The sequence below is a fragment of the Mirounga leonina genome, unplaced genomic scaffold, assembly GCF_011800145.1.
Source record: "Mirounga leonina isolate KUSES-001 unplaced genomic scaffold, KU_Mleo_1.0 Mir_125, whole genome shotgun sequence".
NCBI lineage: Eukaryota > Metazoa > Chordata > Mammalia > Carnivora > Phocidae > Mirounga > Mirounga leonina.
In genome coordinates, this window is record NW_023270305.1 from 51,699,392 (window position 1) to 51,718,932 (window position 19,541).

At 39.8% G+C, this 19,541-nt stretch overlaps 1 protein-coding gene across 1 annotated transcript in view; it reads right to left on the minus strand.

Annotated features, from left to right (window-relative positions):
- Positions 1-18,025, minus strand: part of COMMD1 (copper metabolism domain containing 1) — a 181,189-nt gene extending 163,164 nt beyond the window's left edge. Inside the window, exon 1 of the mRNA XM_035001462.1 lies at positions 17,782-18,025. Coding sequence (XP_034857353.1) covers positions 17,782-17,958 — 177 coding nt within the window. The 5' untranslated portion in view covers positions 17,959-18,025. The remainder of the gene's footprint in view (positions 1-17,781) is intronic.
- Positions 18,026-19,541: the final 1,516 nt, after the last annotated feature.

The window sequence follows — 19,541 nt, forward strand, 5'->3', positions numbered from 1 at the left end:
TTTAATCTAATCTTAAAATGAGTAAGGGTAGGTGGGTCATGTGGTCTACTCACCAGTAAATTTATCTACCTGAAACACTGGAGAGCTACATCACTTGGTAGCTACACTGAAGTAGTTCATGCTTCAGATAACATAAGAAGTTTCCTTTCTAGGGACCCCTGGATAGCTCAGGCAGTTAATCACCTAACTCAATTTCAGCTCAGGTCATGATCTCAGGTTCATGAAATTAAGCCCCTCATTGGGCTCTGCACTGGGCATGGAGCCTTCTTAAGATTCTCTCTCCCCCCCTCTCCTTCGGCCCCTCCCCCGTGTGTGCACACACGTGCTCTAAATAAATAAATATATATATACACATATGTATGTATATATATAAATAGTTTTCTTTCTAAATATAAATCAGATTTTATGTTGCTTACCCAATCGAAACCTTTCACTGGCTCCTTTCAAACCACAGAATAAAGTCCAAATGCATTAGCGAAGCATTCTTGACATCAGGTCCCCTTTATCATACTGCATCTCACATGTCTGAGAGTGACCTTGCCAGTTCTTGAACTCAACACACATTTCCATATTTACATGGATGTCTTAATGTTGTTCTCTACATAGAACCCCTTATTCTGCTTGTGGAAATACTACCTTCTAGACCAAACTTAAATGTTGTTACATCCTAATAACTGAAATTAATTACAAATCATTGATTAGGTTTTATATTTTGCTGCTTTTTTTGTTTGTTTTTGTTGTTGTGGTTTTGGTTTTGGTTTTTTGTATATTTTGCTTTTAATTCTTACCATTTACATACATGTTCACCTACCCCAGTAAACTACAGGCTCCTTGTGAAATACAAACCGTCTTACTCATTTTATATTTCCCTTAATACTGAGCACAATACTTTGCACACAGTTTAATGAACAGAGAAATGAATGAAACAATGCATACTTATTTAATCACCTGATTAAAATGAATAACTCTGGGGGGCACCTGGGTGACTCAGTCGATCAAGCATCTGCCTTTGGCTCAGGTCATGATCCCAGGGTCCTGGGATCAAGCTCTGCATTGGGCTCAGTGGGGAGTCCACTTCTCCCTCTCCCTCTGCCCCTCCCCCTAGCTTGTGCCCCCCCCCCTCAAATAAATAAAATCTTTTAAAAAATAAAAAAATTAAATTAAATTAATAACTGTATCATCCATCATTCAGTTTACCCACCTAGACAGAATAAAATTAATGATCAGGCCTAACCTCACAGAGTACTAAAAGAGTTTACAATTTAATAATGAAAAAATCTTGAGATATATTCTATAAAAAGTGATGTTTTCTGTTTTCAAGTCCACTGATCAAGCCAGTTTTCAAATCTTACTATTCTGAATGCCCAAAAAAGCAACCTAATTATCTGCTTCAGCAAAATCTCTTGAGGCCATGTATCCTGAAAGCAATTTTGCCTTCCATATTACCAAAGTCTAATTACTTAACATCAACATTAGGATTATATTAAAATTACATTGTTATTCAACAAAAAGATCTACAGTTTTAGTCACTCTGGAACAAATTTATGTGCTATGCCAGAAATCATACAAAGCAAAGTCAATGGTGATTCTATGAATTTGATTCTTAATCATTTTCTTCCAACCAGATGTCTATTCCCATCTTAACCTTCTCCTACATAGGTAATACACAATCTTTGGTTAGATGCCTATAAAGGGTCTTTTAAAGTAATTCCAATTAATAGCACCCCTGGAACAGTCCACATTTATTTTAATTAAATTCAAGTTCCCTAAAATTCTTTTTTTTTTTTTTAAGATTTTATTTGACAGAGACACAGCGAGAGAGGGAACACAAACAGGGGGAGTGGGGAGCAGGGAGCCCGATGCGGGGCTCGATCCCAGAACCCTGGGATCATGACCTGAGCCGAAGGCAGACGCTTAACCGACTGAGCCACCCAGGCACCCCTTATTCAGACTTTAAAAAGAAGGAAATTTTGGAGTGGCTGGCTGGCTGGCTCAATTGGTGGAAGAGGCAACTCTTGATCTCATCGTTGTAAGTTTGAGCCCCACACTGGGTGTAGAGATTACTCAAAAATAAAATCTAAAAAAAAAAAAAGAATAATATCTTTAAAAAAAAAAGAAGAAGAAGGAAATGTTGGGGCACCTGGCTGGCTCAATCGGTAGTGCATGTGACTCTTAATCTCGGGGTTTTTTGTTTTTGTTTTTTTTAAAGATTTTATTTATTTATTCATGAGAGACAGAGAGAGAGAGAGAGAGGGAGGCAGAGGGAGAAGCAGGCTCCCCAAGGGGCAGGGAGCCCAATGCGGAACTCGATCCCAGGACCCTGGGATCATGACTTGAGCCGAAGGCAGACGCTTAACCATCTGAGCCACCCAGGCACCCCTTAATCTCGGGGTTTTAAGTTTGAGCCCCACAATAGGTGGTAGAGATAACTTACACATAAAATCTTTAAAAAAAAAAAAAAGAAGGAAATTTTGCAAATATGCAACATCATGAATCAACCTTGAGGACAATATGCTAAATGAAATAAGCCAGTCACAGAAAGACTAACACTGCATGATTCCCCTTATATAAGGCATCTAAAATAGTCAAATTCATGGAATCCCAGTATGGGCTGGTGGTAGCAGAGGTTGGGGAGAGGGGAAAATGGTGAATCACTAACCAGCAGGCATAAAGTTTCAATTAAGCAAGATGAATAAGCTCTTGGGATCTGCTGTACAACACCGCAAATATAGTCAGCAATACTGTACTTAAACTTTTGTTAGGTCTTCTTATCACAATAAAGTAAAATTTAAAAACGAATTAAAACAGTTCTCGGGGCGCCTGGGGTGGCTCAGTCGTTAAGCGTCTGCCTTTGGCTCAGGCCATGATCCCAGGGTGCTGGGATCGAGCCCGGCATCGAGCTCCCTGCTCAGCGGGAAGCCTGCTTCTCCCTCCCTCACTCCCCCTGCTTGTGTTCTCGCTCTTGCTGTGTCTCTCTTTGTCAAATAAATAAATAAAATCTTTAAAAAATAAATAAATAAAATATTTTTAAAAAACAAATAAGTAAATAAAATAAAATAGTTCTCTATTTTGGGGTGCCTGGGTGGCTCTTGAGATCTGCTCCCTCTGCCCCTCCCCTGCTCAGACCTTCTCACTCTCTCTCTCTAAAAATAGATAAACTTTTTTAAAAAATAAAGTTCTCTACTCAATACAAGGTACCTAATGAGAAAATAATGGTGGCTAAATTTTAAGGATAAAAAGTAGTATCCTCTATCCATAATAAAGCAAAAACTGTAAACTTTTCAATTCCCCATCAACAGTAGAATGGATAAGCATATTGCAATATATTAAAGCACTGATATACTCAACAGGGGTCGGCACAATTTTTCTATAAAAGGCCAGACAGTAATTATTTTAGGTTTTGCCAGCCATCTAGTCTCTGATGCAACTACTTAACTCTGCCCTTGTAGAGCAGAAGCAACCATATACTTTATTATAGACACTGAAATTTGAATTTCACATAAGTTTCATAAGTCTCAAAAAATTCTTTTAACTAGAAATATAAAAAAAAACAGTTCACTGGCTGTATACAAATAGGCATGGGCCATGGGGCACCTGGGTGGCTCACTCGGTTAAGTGTCTGACTTGATTTCCACTCAGGTCATGATCTCAGGGTTGTGAGATTGTGCCCCATTTCAGGCTCCATGCTGGGCGTGAGCCTGCTTAAGATTCTCTCTCCCTCCCTCTCCCTCTGCCCCTCCCCCCACCTCTCTCTCTTACCCTCTCAAAACAAACAGACAAACAAACAAATAGGCAGGAGCCAGATTTAGCCTGTGGGTCATAGTTTGCTTACCCCTGTTCCACAACAATACCAATCATCTACACTATATGCAATAATGCTGAATCTCATAAGCATATGTGTCTTGAGCGAAAGAAGACAGACACAAAAGAGTATATACTGTAAGACTATATTTATATAAAGTTCACAAACAGGGGCACCTGGGTGGCTCAGTCGTTAAGTGTCTGCCTTCAGCTCAGGTCATGATCCCGGGGTCCTGGGATCGAGCCCCACATTGGGCTCCTTGCTCAGCAGCAATTCTGCTTCTCCCTCTCCCACTCCCCCCTGCTTGTGTTGCCTCTCTCGCTGTGTCTCTCTCTGTCAGATAAATAAATAAAATCTTAAAAAAAATAAAAAATAAAAATAAAAAAATAAAGTTCACAAACAGGTGAAACTAAATGTGGTATTAGAAGTAAGTAAAGTGGAATGAGGCACCTGGGTAGTACAGTTGCTTGAGCCTTCAGCTCTTGGTTTTGGCTCAGGTTGTGATCTTAGGGTCCTGGGATTGAGTCCCCCTCATCGGGGCGTCTGCTTCTCCCTCTGTCCCTTCTCCCTGCTTGTGCTCTCTCTATCTCAAATAAATAAATCTTAAAAAAAAAAAGGCTACCCCTGCCTTCCTTGAATGATACATCTAGGAGATAGGAAAATTTTCTAGTTGGTTCACTGATGTTTCCAGTGCCAGGCACAAGATCTGGCAGATAGGTGCTCAATAAATGTTTATTTAAAAAATGAACACATTTTAAACAAATGATAAATGATTTCATTACTTCTCAAGTAACATAACCTCAGGATAAACATAATGGAAATTTAAGGATTTCATAAATGGTAGCTTTGTTTAGAAATAGGTCTGTAGAAAATTGTGCAAGAAAGCTATACCATGATCAAATATCATGACAAAGAATAATACACAGAATACCTTTCAGAGATAATTCCATACTGGCATACAAAAACATTAAAAGTTTATCATATGTAAAGTACACATAACACAACCCACACCAAAATTTCTTCAATTTAGTATAATATGGCTTTTTTAAAAAAGGAATTAATTGAAACAAATAATGAAGTCAAAATTTACAGAAATTACATTCTAAAAAAAAAAAAATGACATTCTAAGTTAACACAAAGCCAAAAATGAAGGTATTTTATTAGGACAAAAAAAAAAATGATTTTTCATGTTTCTGTAAAAAATAAGGATCCACTTCATGAGAACACATCATTGATACCTTTCTTATAGCATTTACCATGTAATACAGGATTCTTTGTGATATTCACCTTTGTGTACAAAGCCAGGTATAGCACAATTATGGGCTCAGTAAATATGTGATAGATAAATCAAAGATAGAAATTCTCTTTAGGGGTGCCTGGCTGGCTCAGATCATGATCCCAGGGTGCTGGGATCAAGCCCTGCATTGGGCTCCCTGCTCAGTGGGGAGTTTGCTTATCCCTCTCCCAGTGAGCCCTGCCCTGCTTATACTCTCTGTCTCACTCACTCTCTCTCAAATAAATAAAAAAAATCTTCTCAAAGTGTTTTGGGTCTTGAGAAGAGAACCAAATGGATCTTCAATTAATATTGGGGGGGGGTTAAGGTTGTTTTTTTTTTATTTAAGTAAATTTAAAAATGTCGGGACTCAAACACACAACCCCACGATGAAGAGTTGTGTGCTCCTCCAACTGAGCCTGCCAAACTTTTAGAACACCTCATACTGATCATTTGATTTTTTTTTTTTTAAAGTAGGCTCCATGCCCAAAATCGGGCTTGAACTCACGACCCCGAGATCAAGAGTTGCATGCTCTACTGACTGAGCCAGCCAGGTGCCCCTCATACAGGTCATCTGAGCCCATTAAAATAAACTCCAGCTGGTAATCTGCAATTGCTACTTTATCATGTGATGTCCAGTGACATAAAAAAAGTAACATCTTACCAAACAATTGCTTGCCAATCCTTCAGAGAAGTAGAAATGTATCTCACGAGTTAGCATCTAAATTCTCAAAACTGTTCAATGAAATTAGTAAAATTTAGTTATACAAAAACCAGAGAACTATAGGAAAAGGAATCTGATTATAGAGCTTTAAATTTCCCAGAAAACGGCGTTTCTAAATTCAAAATATCAAACCAACTATTTAGACCTCTTTTTGGATAAGAAATTCTTATTGTTGAGTAGCCAACTTTGTTTTCTGAACTAGAACATTCAAAAGAACATTTGAAACATTACCTTGCTTCCAGCAGTGTGTGAGCAAGCCAATATTCTACTGCCACCTAGTGTAGAAAAGCAGAACTACTACTGCTTATAGTTAATGAAGACAGAAGGCAAATGAATCCTGAAAGTATGTCAGAATAAATCAATGTTTTCAGTCTCTTCTATTCATGTCTCCTAATCTATACATTTCAAGACCAGATATTTTGCATTCTTTTTTATAATCAAGTTAATTTCTCATTATTTAATATTTACCATCTGAAATGTGTAAGGGTGAAGTTCATTCTTAACACTGGTCAAAAAGATATTGCTTTACATTTTTCATTGTAAAGAAAGACCAATTATATATTTATATTAAAAAGTATCTTACACAGGGCGTCTGGGTGGCTCAGTCGTTAAGCAGCTGCCTTCAGCTCAGGTCTTGATCCCAGAGTCCTGGGATCAAGTCCCACATCGGGCTCCCTGCTCAGCGGGAAGGCTGCTTCTCCCTCTCCCACTCCCCCTGCTTGTGTTCCTGCTCTCACTGTCTCTGTCTCTGTCAAATAAATAAATAAAATCTTTAAAAAAAAAAAGTATCTTACACAGTAAAATCTTTCTACATTATATAATAAATGCAGAAACCCTATTGCAACACAAGAAAGTTCAATATTAAAAAGCATTTTGAAAAAAACTAAAAATAAATAAAACTAAAAAGTATTCTGGCTTTTTCACAAGAATGAGGTACTAGATACATTCCACAAGATAAATCTTAAACAGAAGCTGAAAATACCATTCTTTGACAATAAAAAAAATTATTACTAATGGGCAGTCAACTTAAGTCACTTTATAAACTTAATACCAAATGTACTTCTAAGCTTCTGCTTTTACTATAAATACCTTCCACAAAATTTTCCAGGTTGTCTGGAAACTAGGATCAAATTGTGCTTTTAAAATAATATGAACAGGGGCGCCTGGGTGGCTCAGTCATTAAGTGTCTGCCTTCGGCTCAGGTCATGATCCCAGGGTCCTGGGATCGAGCCCCGCATCGGGCACCCTGCTCAGCGGGAAGCCTGCTTCTCCCTCTCCCACTCCCCCTGCTTGTGTTCCTGCTCTCGCTCTCTCTCTCTGTCAAATAAATAAAATCTTTAAAAAAATAAAATAATATAGGGCGCCTGGGTGGCTCAGTCGTTAAGCGTCTGCCTTCGGCTCAGGTCATGATCCCAGGGTCCTGGGATCGAGTCCCGCATCGGGCTCCCTGCTCGGCAGGAAGCCTGCTTCTCGCTCTCCCACTCCCCCTGCTTGTGTTCCTGCTCTCGCTATCTCTCTCTCTGTCAAATAAATAAATAAATAAATCTTTTTAAAAATAAATAAATAAATAAAATAATAAAATAATATAAACAAATAATAAAAAACCAAAAACATACACCACAGTTTGCAAAACATTAAACTATTAGAATATTAAAAAGGTTAAGTAGGGTATCCCTCTGAGAGAATTTAACATCTTCTACTTACATCATATCCCAAAACATCTCAGCAATATAATGTTCATTAAAAGCCTCCAAAAAAAGTTTTCACAAGCGCTGAGTACAAGTATACCAAATTCCTAATACTGAAAAATAGCACACAAAAATCACTCGATAAATTAATTTTTTAAGAGCCAAATGCAGAAAATTATGTACTCTATGCCCCCACCTCCTGTTTTAAGAAAGAAAGGAGAGACTGTTGGTGATGGGGTTCAGGGCATGCTACCCCAAAATACAGCATCTTGGCATACAGATTCTTGGAAACTGAAGTAGTTGGAGAAAAGGCAGAGCAGGAAGGTCACTCTGACCTTTTCCCCCCCAACCTCTTTCCCCTGAAATAGGTCATAAAGCCCACTTATGAGAGATGCCTCCAGAAGAAAGGAGCATCCTCATCTTCAAAGAGAGACACCAAGAAGAGCCCTACAAACAGGCCTTGCTAAGTTTTCCCCAGTTTACTACAATTAACTCTTCATCAAACCCAGAATAAAATATTCAGGTCTGTTTCTTTGGGTCTTCGTTTCCTTATTAAAGCTCCTGTATCATGCAAAACTTACGTGAAATAAATGTGTATGCTTTTCTCCTGTTAGTCTTTGTCAGTTTAATTTTCAGACATATCCAGGGACCCTATGAGGATCAAGGGAAAACCTTTTCCTCCCTTACATTGACTAAAGATAGTATATTGTCCATGTCAAAAGAAAATTCCTGGAAATTAAAAACATGACCAAGTGAAAAATATAATTAAAATGCTAGAAGGTAAAGTAGAGGAAATCTATCAAAAAGAACAAAAACAAAGAAATGGAAAATAGAGAAAATAAAAGAAAAACTAAGGATTCAGTCTAGAAGGTCTAACATTTGAAATCAGAGTGCTAGAAAGAGACTAGAGGAAAAAAATCATCAAAGTAAGAATACAACTTTTCCCAAAACTAAAGGTCATGAGTCTCCAGTCCACAGTGGCCCAAATAATAAAAGAAAACCACACACCGAGGACACTCAAGGAAATAAAGGATAGAAAGAAAATCCTAAAAGCTCACAGAGAAAAAGGTCACGTTGAATGAAACAAGGCCTTCAAAACTGTAAGTCAATATCACAACCTAGAAATATATTCTCAACCAAACTACCAATTAAGTGTGAACTAGGATAAAGATATATTTTTTAAGACTTAAAAAAAAAAAGAAAGTGACCTCTCATATATCCTTTCTTAAGGAGCTACTTGAAAACATGCTTCAGGCTCTGAGAAGAGACACCAAAAGTAGGCTGAGACCAGCAAGAAGATGGAGCTACTCTAAGTGTACATCTTGGACTGTTCAGGTGATGCTCTGACAGCCAATCTGGCCCTAAAGACCATGTCAAGAAACATTTTTAAAATAAGGTCCCAAAGCAGTCAAATCCTCATCCAGGAAAGACATTGTGACTGTAGTCAACCATACTCATGAGAAACCCCTACCTTGGGACCAGCGGTAGACAACTAAAGGAAGAAAAATTACTTTTGTGCTGTCTCTGTCCTTTCTTTTCAGTTCATTGTACCTAATAAGTAGGCTTTTCCCTGCTTTTCTTTCTTTGTTCATGTTGTAGAGTGGGCTAGGAACCACTCTAAACTGCCTATAATCTACATGAATTGGCACCTTCTTGCTGCCTTTTCAAAAGCTAACCACGGACTTAATGTCTATATTCTTCAGGAACTATAAATTCCACAAGGGCAGGGACTATAGCTATGTTTACTGCTGCATCCCAAGCACAGGGCATGGCATGTATTAAGATGCTTAAAAATATCTGTGGTATAAATAAATGCACAAAAATATTAATATTGGTTATGTCAGCACATGGTATTATGTGTTTTTATACATCTCACATTTCTAAACTTTCTTTAATGAGGCTAAATAATGCTTATTACAAAAATGAATAAGGGAGTAGCTCAATACTTGTAAAACAAAAAAAATTAAATCCAGCATTCTTCAGATGATATACCTGAATTACAAGACATACAAAACCCATATTAACACAGGTCCTTTCTTTCCAATCTAATTCTCAAACTACAAATTTTCATGGCTTCAAGAAGAGAAACAGAACGAGGTGTTTAAAATAAAAATATCTGGGGGGCACCTGGGTGGGTCAGTTGGTTAAGCATCCGACTTTTTTTTTTTTAAGATTTTATTTATTCATGAGAGACAGAGAGGCAGAGGGAGAAGCAGGCTCCCCGTGGAGCAGGACCCTGGGATCATGACCTGAGCCGAAGGCAGACGCTTAACCAACTGAACCACCCAGGCACCCCACATCCGACTCTTGATTTTGGCTCAGGTCATGATCTCAAGGTCATGAGATCAAGCCCTCTGTGGGGCTCCATGCTCAGTGCAGAGACTGCTTAGGATATTCTCTCTCCCTCTCCCTCTGCCCCACTCCACTGCTCATGCACTCCTGCTCTCTCTTTCTCTCTAAAATAAATAAATAAAATCTTTAAAATAGAAATATTTTATAGCCTTTTACTATTATGAATCTTTCCTTTAAGTTAGTGAATTTATTTACTTACTTACTTACTTACTTACTTATTTATTTATTTATTTTTAGTAATTGCTACACCCAACATGGGGCTCAAACTCATGACCCCAAGACCAGGAGTCATGCTATTCCAATTGAGCCAGTCAAGTACCCCTTAGAGATTTTATTTAAGTAATCTCTACACCCAACATGGGGCTCAAACTTACAAACCTGGGATCAAAAGTCACATGCTTTACCGAATGAGCCACCAGGCACCCCTTAAATCTTTTTTTTTTTAAGACTTATTTTGGCGGGGGGCAGGGGCAGAGGGAGAGGGAGACAGAGAATCTGAAGCAGACTCCCGCTGAGTTTGGAGCCCAACAGGGGACACAATCCCACGACCCTGAGATCATGACCTGAGCTGAAACCAAGAGTTGGATGCTCAACCAACTGAGCCACCCAGGCACCCCTAAACATTATGTTATTAAGTTATCTTCTTATGTAAGTTTAAACAGTTTTCGTGTTGATAGTTTTTACTTGATTCTCAGGCTCACAACATTATATTGTATATTACCTTATATTATGTTAATAAATATATAAACTTCACATACTCTGAATATGAAAAAAAATCGAAATTCTACGTCTTATGAAGAACATACACTTAGTACCACAGAAACATTAAAGCTCATTTCTTATTTACCACAGATCTCATGAACCTAAAAAATAAGAAGCAAAAATTCTCAAGAGTATAAAACACCAAATAATCCCTATTTCCAGCTTTCAGATTTTTATCAAGTAACCAACTTCTAAACATAATTTATATATTATATTGTTTCCAAATATTAAATCTGAGTTTAAAAACACATGTTTGAGACAGGAATCAGCACATTTTTTTCTGTAAACGTTCAGATAGAAAATGTTTTAGGTTTTGGGGCACCTGGGTGGCTCAGTCGGTTAAGTCTCTGCCTTTGGCTCAGGTCATGATCTGAGGGTCCTGGGATCGAGCCGAGCACCACATCAGGCTCCCTGCTCAGCAGGGAGCCAGCTTCTCCCTGTCCCTCTGCCTGTGGCTCCCCCTGCTTGTTCTCTCTCTCTCTCTCTGTCAAATAAAGAAAATCTTAGGAAAGGAAAGGAAGGGGAGGGGAAAGAGGAAGGGAAGGGAAAGGAAGGGAAAGGGAAGGGAAGGGAAGGGAAGGAAAGGAAAGGTTAGGTTAGGTTTTAGGTTTGGTTTTGTATGCTCCACCCCCAGGGTGGAGACCAACACAGGGCTTGAACTCATGACCCTGAGATCAAGACCTGAGCAGATACCAAGAGTAAGATGCTTAACCAACTGAGCCAACCAGATGCCCCTGAAAAATATTTTAGGTTTTTAAGGCCACAAGATCTCTGTCACAACCATTCAACTCTGTTATTGTAATAATGAAAACTGCTACAGACAAAAAGTAAATGAATAAGCACCTGACCATTCTCCATTAAAACTTTATTTATAAAAATGGCAGTAGGGGGCGTCTGGCTGGCTTGGTTTGTGGAGCATGTGACTCTTGATCTGGGGTTGTGGGTTTGAGCCCCACATTGGGTATAGAGGATACTTAAAAATAAAATCTTTTTTTAAAAATTTAAAAATTAGGGGCGCCTGGGTGGCTCAGTCATTAAGTGCCTGCCTTCAGCTCAGGTCATGATCCCAGGGTCCTGGGATCGAGCCCCACATCGGGCTCCCTGCTCAGTGGGAGGCCTGCTTCTCCCATTCTCACTCACCCTGCTTGTGTTCACTCTCTTGCTGTGTCTCTGTCAAATAAATAAATAAAATCTTTTAAAAAAACCTTTAAAAAATAAAAAAAAATTTTTTAATTTAAAAATTAAATAAATAAAAATAAAAATGGCATCAGGCCAGATTCATCCCATGTGCCATGGTTTGTTGACCCCAGCATAGAATATTATATCCATCAACTCTCCCCATATAGAAATAGTGTAGGTCTTCTCTCATACTTATCTATTTTTTTTGAAGATTATATTTATTTAGGGGCACCTGGGTGGCTCAGTCGGTTAAACATCTGCCTTCGGCTCAGGTCATGATCCCAGGGTCCTGGAATAGAGCCCCACTTCGGGCTCCCCGCTCAGCGGGAAGCCTGCTTCTCCCTCTCCCACTCCCCCTGCTTGTGTTCCCTCTCTCGCTGTGTCTCTCTCTGTCAAATAAATAAATAAAATCTTTAAAAAAAAAAAAAAGACCTGAGCTGAAACCAAGAGTCAGATGCTTAACCACCCAGGCGTCCCTCTCATGCTTATCTTTTTAATGGAAATCTCCATATTTAAGCACTATCCACTCATTCACTTACTCTACAGATTTTTACTATTACATGCTAGAAACAGCATTAGAAGTTAGGAATAAAAAAGGAAAAAAATAATAAAGCCCTGCCCTCTTAATGCTTACATTCCAATAGAGAAATTTAAAAACAAAACAAGTGAAGGGGAAAAAAAAAAGAGAGAGAGAAACCAAGAAACAGACTCTTAACTATAGAGAACAAACTGATGGGAGGGGTAAAATAGGTAATGGGGACTAAGGAGTGCAATTGTTGTGATGAGCACTGGGTGATGTATGGAATTGTTGAATCACTGTATTGCACACCTGAAACTAATATGTAACACTGCATGTTAACTATACTGGAATTAAAATAAGGGGGTGCCTGGGTGGCTCAGTCAGTTAAGCATCTGCATTCAGCTCAGGTCATGATCCCAGGGTCCTGGGATTGAGCCCCACATCAGGCTCCCTACTCAGCAGGGGAGTCTGTTTCTCCCTCTCTCTCTCTCTCCACCCTCCCCCTGATTGTGCGTGTGCTCTCTCTCTCTCTCTCTAATAAATAAAATAAAAACAATAAAAAAATTTTTAATATGAAATTTCAGTGAGGGAACACAAAATTATCACCAAAAGAGGGGAGTAGTGAATAAAGAACATAAATATACAAAAGGTGATCTAGCTTCAGTTAAGTAAGATCTTTCGCTAGAATTCCAGTAAACTAGAATAAGGAGCATCCCTTGCAAGGTTAACAGCAGAGGCAAGAAATAGAGAATATGCAAATGCGTATCTAGAAGAAGTTGAAATTATAAATATATACCAAAAAGATAGGTTAAAATGGCAGAGTATTTATCTACGATGTCATCTCCCTAACTAAACACATCACTCTCAATTCACTGGTTTCACTGCTCCTCAGGAGCTACCAAAAATAAAACTAGAGCAAATGAATGGCCAGCTTCATGTATCTACAAACAAATGAAAGGTTTGCCCTTTTGTGAGCAACAGGTAAAGCTAGAGAGGATCAATGTCCACCAAGTAGGGCAGGAAAACTTCCATGTGGAAAACAGAGACTAGTACAAATGCCGCAATCAGTACATTACATCGGGCACACAATGTGAAGGTTAGAGGGAAAGACTACAGCTCGAGATGTCTGAAACACAGCCTATGAATGAATGCAGGCAGCTGGCAATAAGGAGCCTAACATGTATATCCTGCTCCCTGTACAGAGTTACACATCCTTTCCTCCTAGCCCTGTTGTCCTCTCACTTTCACTTTCTTCACAGAACCTGATTCTCTACAGATGACTGAAAGGTGTGGCCACCAAATGAGATGAGGTACTACTCCACTTTCATCCTCGGTTTCTTTCCCTTTGCTCAGACTCCTGCATTTTTTTTAGTATTTTCCTCTCTGCTCTTCTAGCCTGCATGTTGAATTCAAGATAGCTGAGACTCCACAAAGACAAAAGAAAAAAATGTTTTGACTTCTGCTGTTATCTACATGTAAAATGTACACCCTGCCCACCTTATACTCATTAGGACAGCTAGTATGAAAACAAAACAAAACAAACAAAACCAGGAAATACCAAGTTTTGGCAAGGGTATAAAGAAATCAGAACTGTTATGCACTGTTGGTGGAAATGCAAAATGGCATAGCCACTGGGGAAAACAGTTGGCAGTTCCTCAAAAAATTACAAATAGAATTACCATATGACCCAGCAATTCCACCTCTGGATATATACCCCAAAGAATTGAAAGCAGGGTCTCAAAGAGATATCTGCACCCCTGTGTTCACAGCAACATCATTCACAATAGCTAAAACATGGAAGCAACCCAAGTGTCCAATGACATGAATGGATAAAGCAAGTGTGATATATACACACAATGGAGTATTATTCAGCCTTTAAAAGGAAGGAAATTCTGACATGCAACATGAACCTTGATGACTTTATGCTAAGCAAAGTAAGTCAGCCAAAAAAAAAGACAAATACTATATGACTCCACTTAGATGAGATACTCAGAGTAGTCAAAATCATAGAAACAGTAGAATGGTGGTTGCCAGAGGCTTGCGGGGGAGGGAGGTTGTTATGGGGAGTTATTGTTTAATGGGTATAGAATTCCAGTTTTACAAGATGAAAAGAGTTATAGATATGGATGGTAATGGATGCACAACATTATAAGTGTATTTAATACCACTGAACTGTATACTTTAAAATGGTTACAATTTTTTTCTTTTTTTAAAGATGTATTTATTTTAGAGAGAGAGAGCATGCGCAAGGGGAGAGGGGCTGAGGGAGAGGTGGAGAGAGAGTCCCAAGCTGACTTCCCACTGAGTGGGAAGCCTGACGTAGGGCTTGATCCCACAACCCTGATATCATGACCCAAGCTGAAACCAAGAGCTGGATACTTAACAGCCTGTGCTACCCAGATGCCCCCAGTGATAAATTTTATGTTATTAAGTATTTTAGCACAATAAAAAAAAGTATGCCCTGTTCAAGAGCAGGAATTATGGTTAGCAGAAATAAAGAAAAGGCTGCTTCAGGGGGAGGGGAGTCAGAGGGATGGGGTGGCTGGGTGATGGACATTGGGGAAGGTATGTACTATGGTGAGCGCTGTGAATTGTGTAAGACTGATGAATAGCAGACCTGTACCCCTGAAACAATACATTATGTGTGAATTTTAAAAAAAAAATTTTTTTTTTAAAGGTTTGCTTCATTTTTTTCTTGACTCCTCCACCAATACATATTGGGTACCACCATGCCATGGTTAAATTGAACTATTTACCATTTCCTGAACCTGCTCCATTGGATTATTTACCATTTTCCTGCCTCACTCCTGCTATTTTCTTAACCTAGAATGCCCTATATGGCTGCCCCTCGTTTCAGTCTAAAATATTCTACACTTTCTTCAAGAGCAGCAAAAATGGCATTTCCAAGAACCTGCCCAAAAGAGCTAATGCCTCTTTCTGTCCACAGTAGCTTACTCAGACCTCTATTCCCAAATACTACAACATCCTTGTATCATGATTGCTTGTGTGTGTTCTTTTACTGCAGGACATGCTCAAAGCCTTTTGTGTAAAAATCTTGTTTGCTTTTTATGTTTTCTTAAAAATCAGAGATATTTATACCTCAGTGTTGCTTAAAAGGTTAATGAAGATTGGAACTAGATGTCATCTAGAACCCATAGTTTCAGCCCTAAGTCAAACAATCAAAGGCTTTTTCCCTTGGTATCTCAATTGGCTATACAGAGGCTGTGCTGCAAAGCACAGGCAAATCTTCTGTTCTACTCCCAACACCAAATGAGCCAAGCCAGCTCTTCAACCCAGAATTACTCAGGAAACTGAAGTATTCCATCCTCAGGCAGAAGACTGACAGCAGAAAGAGCAACACTTGGATATTATTCAGCAATATATTTAAAAGTAAGTAAGAGAATTTCCAGGCAATGTCTTCTCTGGGTAGCCTGAAATTTTTACCTCATAACCAAACAAAATAATCATATTGTCCACCTAGAGAGCAGTAGTCCCCAGTGTTTGGAGTTCCTAAGACACTGCCTACACACGTGCTGTTCTTACTTCTTGGCCTGCAGTCCCTCATCCTCATTCCCCCATAGGCTTAGCAAACACCTCAAAAACCCAGGTAAGAAGTCAAATTCTCTAGGAAACCTTTTCTGACCACTCTTTGTGGAGACTAAGATTTGATAGAAACAAAAGGCATAGGGGCGCCTGGGTGGCTCAGTCGTTAAGCGTCTCCCTTCAGCTGAGGTCATGATCCCAGGGTCCTGGGATCGAGCCCGGCATTGGGCTCCCTGCTCAGCAGAAGCCTGCTTCTCCCTCCCCCACTCCTCCTGCTTGTGTTCCCTCTCTCGCTGTGTCTCTCTCTAATAAATCAATAAAATCTTTAAAAAAAAAAAAAGAAAAAGAAACAAAAGGCATTCATTAGTGTTTGTGGTATCAATTAAAATTAGAATGGGGTGCCTGACTGTCTTAGTCGGTACAGCACGCAATTCTTGATCTTGGGGTTGTGAGTTCAAGCCCCACATTGGGTGTAGAGATTACTTTAAAATCTTTAAAATAAAATAATATTACTCAGAATGTCTAGAATGTCTAGTATCTCACCTGAGATAATACCTCTAATATTTCCATGAGACAGTCCATTTACTTTTTGTGAAATAATTGTTTTGCCTTTTTTTTTTCCTGGATTCAAATCCTATAAGCAAAAGCCGTTAAAAAAAAGAAAAAAAGAACTGCCTCTTAAAGCCTAAGCAGTTTTGGGTGCCTGGATGGCTCAGATGGTTGGGCGTCTGCCTTCAGCTCGGGTCATGATCCCAGAGTCCTGGGATCGAACCCCGCATCGGGCTCCCTGCTAGGCGGGGGGCCTGCTTCTCCCCCTGCTCATATTCTCTCTCTCTCTCTGTATCTCTGTGTCTCGAATGAATAAATTTAAAAATCTTAAAAAAAAAAAAAAAAAAAAGCCTAAGCAGTTTTGAAACAAATAGCAGATGCAAAAAAGAGATGAAATTTCAACACTGCCTTTGTAATCAAAGTGTGATTTTAGACTAACTAGAGTTAGACTCACCCTGAGCCTGTTTCCTATTCTTTAAAATGTGTGTCCACCTAGTACAGTTCCTAACACAGAGAAGGCCCACAAAACTCGAAAATCATTTTTATAGTCTATCTCTAGAGTATACTTCGGCACCAGATTCATTCCTATGACTAGCTCTCAGTCTGAAACAGTGTTGTTCAACAGCCGCAGGTAACTACTGGTCACTCGAAATCTGGCTAGTACAAAATAACGTGCTTTAAGTGTAAAATACACATAATATTTCAAAGACTTGGTGAAAAAAATATAAAATACCTTATTAACATTTTGTATATCAATTACATGAAAAGAGATACTTCGGATACATTGGGTTAAATGAAATAAAATTAATTTCCTCCGCTTTTTAACTTTCTTAATGTGGCTTTTAGAAAACTTTAAATTATATGTTTGGCTCTCATATCTCTACTGGACAGGCTGACTTATACTTTGACTTCAAGCTAGTAAATGCGCTCCCTTAACCATACCGTGCGCTACTTGACAGGGGTTCACTGCGGCGCATTCACGCGCTATCCCAGCATGCAATGGCTCACTTTAACACTCCCCACTTCCACAACCCGGGAAAGCTAGATGTAATAGCGGTTTAATTTTAATTTTAACCTGGAGCGCACAGATCCGCCGAAGCAACTCGAAATCGCCGCTCACACAACAACAGAGAAGAAGTTGAGAAAAAACCCAGAGTCCTCTCCGGTTCGTGTCTGCTGCGGGGCTGGGAGCTTGAGCAGAAAGGGGTCACCCTTAAGAAAGTGAGAGGAGGCGACGGAGCGAGCGCCCCGGATCTGAAGGAGTATAATGTAGAGCCCACGGAGTGGAGGTGTAAGGAGGAAAGCCTTCTCAGCTTCTGAGGGGCCCAATCTGAGGGCGGAGGGGAAGGGCTTGGGCTCCGCGGCCGCAGCTGCAGGGAGGACAGGTACCTTGAGAATCCCCCTCATCTTCGCCAGAAAGGGGCGGAACTCCTCGAGTGACACCTCCGGATAGAGCTGGCTCCGCAGCAGCTCCTCCGTGATGCCCTGGTGCCCGTGGAAAGCTTCCTGGGCCAGGCCGCTCAGCAGCCCGCTCAGAGCTTTAGAGCCCTCAAGCTCGCCCGCCATGGTCAGCGGCAGCCCCGCCCCCCAACAGCTGAGCGCGGCCCCCGCTACGGCACCCGGGATGGGCCTAAATGGCTTGCGCAAAGGCGCGCGGGGCAAATGGCGGCCAAGTTCCACCAGAGGCTGGTATTGGCAGCTACCAGTTTGGTCCGCAAAACCCAGCCTCTTAGGTTGCACCCAGGGAGCTATCCATTCAGTTCCAGAAGAATCACTTTACTTAACGCTGATTCCCTTCCTCACTCCAGGCCCTGCTGAAAGGAAAGCTCACTTGGTGAAGATCACTTGAGATGGGGAACTATCCTACGAAGGCGGCGGTTTGACTTCGGAATGGCTGCATCTCATTCCAGACTTTGCCAATCCCCTAACTGAATAGGATCTATCACTTACATCGATCTACCACTCATATCTAATCTCTGCCTAATCATTACCTGTCCACCTTTTGTCCCATAAAATTTAACTATCCCCTGATAACGTAGTGCGTTTGCTAGGATTGTTCCTTGCCTTTTTACATTAATGTGTCTTGTCTTTCTGGCTAGCTCAGTGTGGCTCTGATCCAATGCTCCTTTCTATAACAAAGATTTTGCTAACACTTTCTTTACAATCCTGAAATGAAATGCATAGGTTATATAACTTTCTGCCCATATGATTTCAAAAAATCAATATATTATTCACCCATAAAAAGGAGTGAGGTTCTGATACACGCTACAACATGGATGAATCTTAAAAATATGCTGAGTGAAAGAAGACAGACACAAAAGGTGAAGTAGTATATGATCCTATCTACGTGAAATGTCCAGAAAAGACAAATCCATGGAGACAGAAAGATTTAATGGTTGCCAGGGACCAAGAGGAAAGGGGAATGGATTAATGGGTACTAGATTTCTTTCAGGGGTGATGAAAATGTTCTAGAATTAGATAGTGGTATGGTTACACAACTTTGTGAATATACTAAACCCACCGAATTATACACGTTAAAAGATGAATCGCACAGTATGTGAACTATATTTCAATTTAAAAGTCAACATAATGACCTAATTATAATTTAAAATAAAAATAAAAGGAAATTAATTTAAAACATCCGTATTTCAGTGTGTAAGTGTTGGGGCACAACTATACTGGTGACTAGGAGACGTATGGGTTAGCCAAATGCCTGCAGCTTTATGTTGAACCTCCTGTGACAAATACAAACTGACACCGGTATGCTGTCTTGGTGATTCCAGAGAGAAAGAGAGAGAGAGCAGCTCTCTGCTACTGGTAACTTGATCTTCTGAAATGTGAACAAAGGTCGCTAATGTTCAGAACAAAAAACATTCTTTCCTCACTTTACCCAGTAACTGTAAACCAGGAATGTTCTGTGTATACTAAAGCCTGCTAAGAACATAAACACAATGGTATAACTGAGTTCCATTTCAGACAATAATAAACATGTAGGTTTTTCACAAAGGTGAATATCCCCCTTCGTGGCAGGATGTCTAATACACCTGGCCCCTGTCCAGCCTGGGCCATCCCTCCCCTTCCGTTGTCAGGACAACTGACATCCCCTCTCAAGGTAGTGCCACCTTGTTGCAGTGTTGAGAATCACCAAT